Here is a 12282-nt window from a genome sequence, read left to right on the forward strand (position 1 = left end):
GCCAACACAAAGAAAGCCTGGGTGTGTTCAATTTCCTCCATAGTATAGACACACTCAAAACAACTACTCTAGCAATGCTAAGTTCTCCAAAAACAAACATTTTGAACTAACAAGATGAGATAACTCTTTATTGACATTGCACAGTCATACCTATAACAATAGTACAATGAAATTAAAAAACATGTCGGCACAACAAAACACAACACATTAACTTAAAGTGGATTTTTTTGAAAGTGCAAGAAAGGTATGAGCAAAATATATATATATATATATATATATATATATATATAAATAGAAGAATGGGTGAATGTTTATTGCACATTGGATTCTAATCGACATATAGTAGTAAAAAACACACAGACCCACACATACACGTAGAAAATATTAAAAACAAAGCACCAAACGTGAAGAGCAGTGAGCCACTGTGTCTATATGCGCCGCCATCTTGTTCATCATAATATGATGTGAGTAAGCTGACAGCTGGCTACACCATATAAAGACAAGGGGAGATAAGAAAAAGCAAACAAATGATGTGCATGTCAACTCAGCATTTGTGAACAACTCTGATTTGTTAATACTGAAAAAATGGACCTACAGTATATCTCCCACAGCTCTGTTTATAAGTGGGTAATATAGGAAACAGTAGACTAATTATATCGGAATTCATAAAATGTACCAACTTTATATTAGAATTCTGAAATTACTAATGTTGCATCATATTTTGGGACTTGTAAGCAATGATTGTGTTAAAAGCATGAACTTTACATCTGAGACACAGTTTGAGCAAAAAAATATGAATACTGTAAAAAAGCCTTTGGAGTTGGGCCCTTAATTAAATTAATTTAACTGGCACCCATTCTGTTGTTTTGAGTGGTAAATGTTTCTTTCCATGTCAGATTTTCTCTTTGAAGTTGATTTAGAGAAAGAGGTTTTTTAGACCATTAACTGATTCATATTATAGAAATACATTAAGATTGCAGTTCTGCATCTAGAACTAAGACATAGTTTAAATTTCCAACATGTTTTTTTTTTTAAAAATACCCCACTAATACCCTCTTAATCATGCGTTACATACATTTTATCATCTCATTACCTTTTCATATCTAATACCTTTTATCACATTTTCAGTTTGCAGCTTAAGGTTAATAACGCTGACACCTGTGATCTGTAGTGTTTTGCTTTATCAGCCAAAAAAAGTTAATTACAGATAACAACTGAACTTGACATTTTAGTTTTTGTTTTTTTTTAGCTATAGTTACAAAAACTGAAATCACTAGATAATTAAACTTTGGAAGAGGATACTTTAATCCTTTTAGACAAGAATCCTTGTTGTGATGTTGTCAAAGGTGTTTTTTTTTAAAAAAAATCCAGCTTGCATCCTTACGTTTGGTTCTTGACATTAAATTCTTCTTCACAGCATTGAGTGCTGAAAATGTCACAACCTTTTTTTTTATTACGAAGTCGGCAACAAAGGTCACCATGCCCATGTGTGCTCTACACCTAAAATTAATGGCATATCACTGAAAAGTTCATTTGGGGCCTGTAAAGATTGTTTCATGGCAAAAAAAAAAAAAAAAAGAAAAAAAAGAGGAATTTTCAGCCTGTCAGGGTTTGAGAAATGTGTATAGTGCACTATGAAGAATCAGGTTTCACTTCCAGGCACAGTTCTCCGCTATACTGAAAGATATTTGTAATAAAGCCTGTAAATTTATATTGAACACACTCAGCCTCAGTGTTAGCCACAATCCATTCAGTATGCACTGAGAAGCTACACTCTGCATAAAGTCGATATGACTCACTTGGACCTTGGTGAATCTTCTTCTCTCTAACCAGTAATTCACTCTCTTGATGAACAGGAATCTCTATTATTGATGTTCCAGCTTATTGTTATTGGTTGTGCTTTAGGCATCATAACCAAAGCTTTATTGCAGTCTTTCAAAGTGTCTTTTGACTTCCATGATTGTAAGAAACATCTGCTTTGTTTCCTCAAGTGCTCTTAAGATAAAAATATAGTGATGTTTTCTTCAGGGATTCGACTTAATCCTCATTAGTAAGTGAACCTAGTATTATGCCATTTCATATTTAAGGGAGAGCCGACATACCGTTATAAAAAAGCTTAAACCTGCAATAACTTGTTATCTCAGTGCAACAGACATAAACTCTGGTAGATAAAGACCCATTAAGTTTTATGTATTAAGCACAAGGTCAAAAATGCATTCTGTCTCCTTTCCCTCCTGTTTTTGGACTTGATTGAAACATCCTCATGGTTTGTTCTTTAAAAGTAAATACATATATGCATGTGAAACAAAAAGTATGGGCTTTGTCATTTCTAATTTTTTACATATAAAAATATAATAAAATTAATCTGGTCTCAGCAGATCTTAAAATTAGATAATTACAACCTCAGATGTACAACAACATATAGCATGTTTTGTCAATTATTTCCCCAAAAAGTTAAATACAGAAGCAGTGTGTGAAAAAGTAAATAAATCCTTAGTGCTGCAATAAAAATTAAGGGGGTAAGTGGCAGGTCATGAGCAAGTGACCACGTCTATAATAACAGAAATTTAGGCAGTTTTTTGGTCAGGGGCATAACAGGTGTTTGTGGACTGATGGACGATCTGATGTTCATCGTTCTACAATGAGAAAAATTAGTCAGACATGGAAAACATTCTAAACAATATCTAATCATGAACTTCTGGAACAATGTGCTTTTGGCATATAAGACCAGGACAGAAATATTTAGCAATAATGAACAAAAATACACAGTTTTTCGTATTTCCCAAACACCTGATGCTGCACCTGTCAAGCATGGTGGTGGGGGGGTGATAATTTGGGCTTTAAAAAAAATGTTTTAGTCATAATGCAGAGTGGCATATCAAATGTGGGTCCTGCAACAGGGGAATGATCACAAGAAAACAACAGAATGTTTGAAAAATAATCAATGTGTTGCAATGACGTCGTACAGACCTGAACCTGAATGAAATGCGGTGGCGGGACCTTAAGAGAGCTGTGCATAAATGAATGCCAACAAACCTCAATGAAATGCAGAAATACTGTAAAGAGTCAACCAAAACTCCCTCACAATGATGTTGCAGAATGAAAGTAAGGTCATACAGGAAACAATTACCAATCATTGTTCATGTTACTTACTCACACGGAGTGTACTTGTACTCAAGGGTTGTTGTTCTTCTCTGGTTAGAATTTGAAAAATTAGAACCTTGTAAACACAAAATTATTTTTAAATATTATCATTTCCCAAATGCATAAAACCTTAGAATTAAAAAAGGACAAACTGTAACAATTGTAGACTAAAATGTATACTACAACTCGAAAGTCCTTTTTTAATTATACACAGATATTTGCACCACAGAGTTGTTAAACAATTGAACTCTGTTACATATTGAAGAATTTTTGTTGTAAATGATTTAAAGATGTTGTTATGTCTGCACAACATCTACCTTTGGGCTGTTATAAGCTTTTTGGACAAATAAACTATATTATTCAATATTTTAAGTGAATGTGATCACAACATTCGGTAAATACACAAATCCATATAAATGACAGTCACATAAGTCATGTCTGAAATGAATGAACTAGCATGTCTGCCTCACTGTAATTCTTAATGTGAAGTCTGCACATTTTTACATACCTTCTCTAACAAATTCAATTGTAGCTTCTTAAAACAGGAACATTATATTTCATCCATAATTACCACACACTGTACAAAGCAATTTAAACTCTGAGCTACAGCAGTGATTGCCTCTTTGGTGTGTTCTATATGCGTAAATCTCTGTTTATATTAAAAGGATAAAGAAGCTATTTTTGTCTGCTTACTCATTCAAAAGGAATCGCCGCAGCAGGTAGCTCTGCATGTTTGATTTGGCAGATTTCTTTATATTGGATAACCTTCCTGACGCAGCCCCAAAGGGATCTGTGCCTCTTCCTAGGATTGAAGCGGGCAGTTATATTGCCGGGATAAGGTAAATAAATATATATCTGGATTTGTCCATATAGTAATACATTTTTGGATGGAGGATATGTTTCATAGCATCTATGAGAAGCTCTGTATCTGTGAGAAAACAATGTTTACCAAGTAATACAAGCTGAGAAAGTCAAGTTATGCTCCTGTCACAGGGTACTGGGGAAAAAACGTGCCAGGAGTCACAAAGTATTTTGAAAAAAAAAGAAAAAAAAAGATTAAATTGGTTAGTCTCTTCTTTGCTTGCAGAGCCTGAAGGAATGGGTCAAAATGAATCTTGGACAACACCTTCCACGATGAGTCTTCGTAGCCTCTGGCTCATCCCCATGAGTCTGACCAGGGACAAATCAAAGATCTCATTTGTGCCACTGGAGTGTAGAGTATGTCTTGCAATAACATCCACAATGAAATGAAAAGGTGCTGATAACAATTTCTAAGGGCAAGTCTCCCCTTTTCTTCACTTGGACGATTTATATGTAAGAATTCTAAAAGATTTTAGACATTTTTAAGCAGCACGGTGGCACGGTGGTTAGCACTGTTGCCGCACAGCAAGAAGGTCCTGAGTTCAATTCCACCATCAGGCCGGGGTCTTTCTGTGTGGAGTTTGCATGTTCTCCCTGTGTTTGCCTGTGTTCCTTCCGGGTACTCCGGCTTCCTCCCACCATCCAAAGACATGCAACTTGTGGGGATAGGTTAATTGGATAATCCAAATTGCCACTAGGTGTGAATGTGTGAATGGTTGTCTGTCCCTGTGTGTTAGCCCTGCGACAGACTGGCAACCTGTCCAGGGTGTACCCCGCCTCTCGCCCTATGACAGCTGGGATAGGCTCCAGCGCCCCCCGCGACCCTGAAAAGGATAAGCGGAAGCGAATGGATGGATGGACATTTTTAAGCATATCTTAATATAAGTTTAGTGGTGTACAGTTAGCTGAAATGTAGTCTATCAACCTTGTCACTGAGTTTGTCTGCATTATTGCTAGTAGTTGGATTTTGCCTGGATTCTTTTTAAGCCCTCACACAGTGCAAATGTCACAGATGTTTTGCAAATGTGCTTGTGTCATCTTCATTTCTACTCAGTTGCTGTACAACAACAGGGAGCACAAGCATTTGTCAGAGTCATCAGAGTTAGATCAACTTCCCCTCCAGCTTGGGAGATCACTCATGTTGACTTGTCATGGCTATTTTGGTGAGAGCCCCCAACTGGGGCTCTGCACAATTCAAAACCTTTATGCAGATTTCATGTCATTAAACTTTGTTTTTCCTCCTTTTTCCCCCTTTAGTTTTCTCACTTAGTTTTCAGACTGTTGTTTCAGATAAGGCTCTTTGATGCCTGGGGATAAAGTAATAATACTGGAGCATGCTGAAGATCGATTGATCTATCTATCTATTTTCAATGTTATGAAAAAGTCATAAAGTTTGGGGATGAAACTGGTTCACCTGTAAATAGATTTGTACTTGTTTTTGTATTTGTTTGTAGAGAAAGAAATAATAAGGCTGTAAAAGAATATTGTTTTACAGCCTCAAAACAGTGGACCATAAAATTTCAAGTGTATATCACTGAACATTTGGAAGGTTTTGTTGTCTTCAGTGTCCTTTTCTAGGTAAATCTAAACTTTAATATAGTGGGAAAGGAAAAAATAGACTTCTATCCATCAATCCATCCACTCAGCCATCCATTGCAATCAAGGGAAATGGCAATACTAACTACCTTTGGTGAAACAATTTTACTCATTGTGATGAGTGGAATAACATTATGTCTCGGCTTACATCAATTCCCAGTCAACTGCAGCTCTGATCTGCACTAATATTTACATTAGTACAGAATGTCATGTCAGAGTTGGCACTTGTAAAATTCCTCTGCTTTGTATCAGAGCTGAATACTTGAGTGTCTTTTTCCTGATGGAATGCAAAAATCTGGGCTGTTTCTGTCCCCGATCACTAGCCACGGTCAGAGGTCTATTATCATGTCAAGCACAGCTTCTCCAGAGGGGGTGGGCGGGTGGTGGTTCAGACAGTTTACATGCACCTCTCTGTCATTTTGAATGCCTCTCCCTCGCTCCTTTCCGTCTCTGTCTCTCCCGGGTTTTGAGCACATAGGCACTTGGCGATGATGGGTTTCTCAGATGGAATTAAAATGTCTCGTCCCACAGCTGTCACCCATGCAAATTGCATTGTCTACAGATTCTATCACAGAGAACAGCCAGCAATCTGTTTTCTTTGATGCCTTTCTTCTTTTCATTTTTATTTTGTCCTGATGTCATTACCGTGACACTTCTGCTTCTCTCGTTAACGCTTCAGTCATATTTTAATCTTTCTTCCATTCTCTCTTTATTTTACTGCAGGTTTATCGCCACTCCTACATGGCCTCCTACAGCATCTACAATATTCACACTCGGTAAGTATTCCTTAGCTGTTACTGAGGGGCAACCTTTTTGATAGTAACACCTGTCATTAGTGGAAAAATATCCATGACTCACAGGGGTTGACAAATTTGTAGAACACAGGCATTTTTATATAAGCTATGTACAATGAATAGGGTACTGTGGGATCAGTTTACATGCTGTGACACGCTTGAAACAAACTGTATGTCTGTTATTTGGATTGTTTGTCTTGTTCCAGATGTTAGCTGACTGAGATTAATAAAGAAGCAGACCCAAGCTGCATTCTAAGGGCCCCACATGTTCAGGGGCACCTGCCTAGAGTTTCCTCTTGTGCTATACTGGAGTTTATTTGCATGATTCTAAACCATCTTTGTTTATCTTATACTGGGCCGTAGTGCAGGCCCAAAGTTCATCCAGTGGGGAGAGGGGTACACCAGAGAGCCACTTGTGAGACATCACTCACAGTTAAGTTCATGCAATCAGCTCAGGCGAAGCCGAAACACAATGGAGTCATGTCCAATGCATTTCAGGGGTTACAGTTGTTTTAGCTAGTCAAACAGGGTATACACAATATTAGACAGGTGCTTTCAGCATCGTGGCTGTCAGGGTATTGTTCACCTAGAATACATTTATTTTGTTGAATAATTAGCTGAGCAGAAATTCAAATCCACTGGATAATGGAAAGGCGTAAGCTGCCATTGCCAGTGTCCTCACTGCATAAGCTTTCCTTCCATGTGCTATCAGCCTGTTGTGGGATGAAGAAAATATGAAGAAGGATAGAAACAGGTCATGAGCAGAAGCATACCACATCATCTCTCACATATGGTGGAGGTAATGTTATGTTGTGTGGCTGCCATACAAGTAAGCAAGGAACACTGGTGTTTATTGATGATGTGAGTGCTGATAGAGGAGCTGAATGAATTCAGAAGTGCATGTGGCTGTACTCTCTGCCCAGATTCAGCCTAATGTTGCAAACCTGCACAGAACTTCACAGTGCAAGTAGATACTACTACTACTACTACCACTAATACTACTATTACTACCTGTTTAGATGTACAATTTAATGTTAATAATTAGTATGATTATCATTGATTTGAACTAATCCTAAATTGCAAAATGATCTTTGTTATATTTTTACACTAAAACAAAAGAGATTTTATGGATTGTATTTAAAGCAAAGGGGTAAACCACCTTTATGGTTTATACATTTCTGCAATGTAAAATTACACAGGTTAAGTGCAAAAAGTACAAGAACTGTATCAATTGCAGTCAAATAGAGGAAACAACACATTCAATGGAAAGTAGTAAGTTGACTACCTCAAGTACAGACTGGGAATATTTTTTGTGGCGATCGTGGCTCAAGAGTTGGGAGTTCGTCTTGTAATTGGAAGGTTGCTGGTTTGAGCACCGGCTACGACAGTCTCGGTCGTTGTGTCCTTGGGCAAGACACTTCACCCGTTGCCTACTGGTGGTGGTCAGAGGGCCCGGTGGCGCCAGTGTCCGGCAGCCTCACCTCTGTCAGTGCGCCCCAGGGTGGCTGTGGCTACAATGTAGCTGCCATCACCAGTGTGTGAATGTGTGCGTGAATGGGTGGATGACTGGTTGTGTAAAGCGCTTTGGGGTCTTAGGGACAAAGTAAAGCGCTATACAAACACAGGCCATTTACCATTTGTATATCCCCAGAACTCTCACTAGCTTATGCAGAGTATTGATTAAAAGTGCAATCTGTGTTTTCATGATGAAACTTTACCATTCTAAATTTTATGTTCAGTCAAAATAAAGTTTGAAGATCAGCCTGCAGTCTGTGGCATCCCGCTGCTGATTTTCCAAACATTCTGCACAAAGTCTCAATCCAAAGTAACAGTCCAGGACATGCTCAAATGACTTCCTGCCAGCTTCATAAGTCACAGTCATGAGCGGGATTCTGACTACTAATCAGAGAGAGATTAAAACTTTATACAGCTGATTGGATTATCCTTTTCAAACACGAGTGTTATTTTAGAAAGCTCTGCCATTTTGGGGTATTGCGCTGGCATTTCCTTTTAATCTCTGTCATGTCTGTGCTGATATCAGGCAAATGGGTCTATGGCCAACTTGGGCTTATTTCAAAGTGCATGCCATTGTCAGCTAAAGCAAGAAACAAACTGATGCAAAGCATGTGCTATATAAACATTGAATAAATAACTGTTTTTATACATTTGTTTTATTTTTTTTAACCTCTGACTTTAGATGTATTGGCCCACTGCTGCCATTTGATAAGGTCACAATTGTTGCACCTGTAACTCAACCAATGGCTAAAGTAGAGAGGCAACCTTGATTAAAATGCACTGTTGTGCATCATTTCTGTTGCATAAAATTTGACTAGAGGTGGGCAGAGTTGACGCTCAGATGTTTTAGAAAAGGTTTAGCAGCATCCGTCCGTACCATCTCACTGATATAAGGCTGTTTTTCACTCTCCAGTTTGTAATATAATTCCATTTGGTTTTTCAAAATTATGACTGCAAGGCTTTTCCACCCATTCTAACAGGTGATAAGCCTTAACTTTATCATAATCTGCCAGAGACAACAACCTACTGGCAATTTATATGGAAGTCATAACTGTTAATGGTCAGTCGATGAGCTAATATATTCAAAATGGGGGCCTAGGAACCCAACGATATTCACTTTGGCTTTACAGGTTTGCTGATATTACTCATTGTTTTTGCATTGTATCCCCCCCCCCCCCCCCCCCAACACACACACACACACAAAAGTGGTCTATTGAATTGCACATTTCCATAATTTTCATCTAAAAAAGTAGCCTAGCCATTATCCACCAGTGGATGTTGAGTGATTATTATCCTCTGTTTGCTCTTTCCTTACTTTAGGGAGGTTTGGGAGCTGGACCCTCCTGAGGTGGTTAACTCAGTTCTCCAGTATGCTGCCTGGGGGGTGCAAGGCCAACAGCTGGTGAGGACACATAGAGAATCTTTTCACACCGTAAACTTGTTTTTAGTTCCACTTTGCACTGCTTTTACTACACTGGGTTGGATGCCATTTCTTTAAAACACTTAGATTTGGTATCAGGTATCAGACACAGGTAGATAACAATAAAAAAAATTTAAATTTTTTTTGTAACATTTACAAGATTATGCAACTTTTGCACAGCCCTGTTGTTTCATGGATCTGTAAGATTTACTCCAATTAAAATATTTTTCATTTATTTTTGAACATAAGTATCAAATTACATGGATGAAACAGATAAGATTTTTATTTATCTATTATTATAAGTTTTTGTTACTCAGTTAAATTAGTTTAGACACAAAATCAATGGCTTCTCTTTGCTTTTGCCAGCACATTTGTTGCTGAGTCCAACAGTCTTTATCTGGCATCCAGTAAACAGCCAATTCACAGTTTCTACAGAAAAATAAAACAGTGCGTTTTGAAGGATCAGCAACTCTGGAACCCACAAATTAGGAATTTATCTTCAACTCCAGGCCTGTGGATGACATTGTGTCACATGACTTTCCAGCACGCCGAACGCTGTCTTTGTTTGTGTCCTGTTGCCGTCAATTTCGTGCTATTTGTAATTCACAATGTCCTACTTAACGTGCTCAGGTTCACATTTTTGAGGGGACCCTAATTAAATCTAATTTTCTTCCATCATACTTTTTTATGTATCTGTACAGAACAGATGGGAAGGCTTTTTTGTTGACAGCTAAAAGGCTTAAAAAGCATAGTAGAGCTGCAGTGTCCATATTTGCAAATTTGAGCGTGGAATATTTGAGCATAAATCAAACACGACTCCATTAGGAAGTCATTATGGTGATAAGGAGGTGAGGTAGACAGATGTGAAGGTTTTCTAGCTCTCGAGTGGCAAGCACAGCATCATTAGGCGGAAGTGCATCTTTGGAAACAATGACATGCCGTGTATTTCGCTGTAACCGGCTGTAAGTGAGCTTCACAGTAATTCTTTGGGAATTTGTGTTTTCTCATTAGGAAGATGTCTGAGAGTTATGACTAGAATATGTATTAGTGCTGTCCATTCATCACCGTAGAGTCTTAAAGAATGGATTGGACATGCACAGTGACACTAACTAACAAGATAATGACTTTTCACAGTTTACAAAGTTGTAATTAAGTCCCATTTGAGCGGCTTTCTGAATTTTAATTGTAACACACTTTTTGACATGACGGCTAAGCTTCCCAGTAATTCTTAGATAATGTTGGCAACTTCCACCAAATCAAAGTGTACTTATTTCAGCAAAGAATATGAGCGTAACAATTCTCGATTTTAAAAAGAATTGAGGAGTTTTAATGAGTGCCTACTCTGCTATTATGGAACTGGAAACTAGTGCATATTTAAAGTATGAATGGACCAAAATCCCCAAATCAGTGAAATACAAAGATTTTAGAAAACTGTCAAAAACCTGTTTTAAAATATTATTTATTAGGACTGAAAGTCTCCACGAAGAATTAATCAAGGACAACATTCATACATTGCATGAGGAATGTAAATTTGCTATATTAATCAAAAAAATTTATTGAAAAAAAAACCAATTATAATTTACCATTAAACATAACAATTCAATTAAAGAACTTGCACATACTGATAATTTAATGATAACAAGAACATAAAATTGGGTGTTGGTCTTATAACCATTGTACCTTAGCAATTTCTCTCTTTTTTTAGCCATAGTACATTTATTTCCTTTGTCGCTAGAAAACAGATTTTTACTTTTAAACACAGCCTTGATTCATATATTTAAATTTTACTAATAAACTTATTAAACTTTGGCAAAACATGTTTCTTTTATAGTAGCTTGTATTGTTACAAAGTCTACTGTATACATATAACCTATCTTGGTTTTTGAGCCTATTTAAAGTAGGATACTTACAGGGAATATGGGAAGCATGGACTGTCCCTGTTTTACACAGCATGGTTGCTGTAAAATAGTACAACCTTTAAATGACCAGAACTTAAAATTTCCTTATACATACATTGTAAATTGTGGAGGATTGTGTTATACATTTTAAACCCCATAATGTCACCATCTACTCTTATTGTTTAGAACCATACCCATTTTCAGTAACATATAATGTCAAATATTGAAAATTATTTCAGGTACTGAAAACATTTGTATAGTTTCTTGTACAATGGGGAAATATGAGATTCTGTGTAGCATATTAATTGTTAAAGCACTGTGAATTCCGCATCACATTCCTAACTATAAGAAAAGTTCCAAAGAAATTGGAACTGCTTTCAATTCACCAGACAAATTTTCAAGTCAACCATTTTACTGCTTTACTTACATGGATGCTATCTCCAGTTAGTAGAGGAAATTGTTGCGGTTGTTACATGAAAAACCCAAAAAAGAAATTGTGTTGTTTAGATTATTTGAAACTGTTTTCCTTTTTTTTTTTTTTTTTTTTTTTTTTTTTTTTGTTGTTGTTGTTATTGCTGACATCACTAATACACTTCAAGCCTCTACAATTTAATCCAACCTGCAGCAATAAAACTTCAAATGTCTGATAATCTTCACTTCACAATCATAATAATAAGCCCTCACATTTTAGAGAACATCCTTTTGCAGGGCATTTGAAGTGGGTGTAGCGTTAAATTGCAATTTCTCTGAACCCTTTAACACATGCTGCACAGACTGCCTACTGGACTGATGTTATCTGGATGTCTTCCAGCCAGACGGCAGAAGGCTCTGCTGACTGTGAGGTTATGTCAGTGCATGGAGAGGCCCCTTGCTAATGAATTCTTATGTAAAATCATATAAAGCAACAGACGTCTGGCTTTTGGGAAAGTCCGAAGACAGATACTTCTTTGATCTGAGATAATTAATTTTTTTGGTTCTGGACAGCTACATGTACATGGAAATCCTAAGAAATCCACAAAGTCTGTTGCTTAAACCCTCCCCAAGTAAATGTTAG

General features: G+C 37.1%; 1 protein-coding gene across 2 annotated transcripts in view; it reads left to right on the forward strand.

The window, feature by feature from the left end:
* LOC146500969 (inactive dipeptidyl peptidase 10-like) overlaps positions 1 to 12282 on the forward strand; it is a 251993-nt gene that overhangs the window by 207281 nt on the left and 32430 nt on the right. For both annotated transcript variants that reach the window (XM_085136350.1, XM_085136351.1), the window contains exons 6-7: positions 6325 to 6377; positions 9231 to 9312. In XM_085136350.1, coding sequence (XP_084992476.1) covers positions 6325 to 6377; positions 9231 to 9312 — 135 coding nt within the window. The remainder of the gene's footprint in view (positions 1 to 6324; positions 6378 to 9230; positions 9313 to 12282) is intronic.

The sequence above is a fragment of the Neolamprologus multifasciatus genome, chromosome 16 (assembly GCF_963576455.1).
Source record: "Neolamprologus multifasciatus chromosome 16, fNeoMul1.2, whole genome shotgun sequence".
Taxonomy (NCBI): domain Eukaryota; kingdom Metazoa; phylum Chordata; class Actinopteri; order Cichliformes; family Cichlidae; genus Neolamprologus; species Neolamprologus multifasciatus.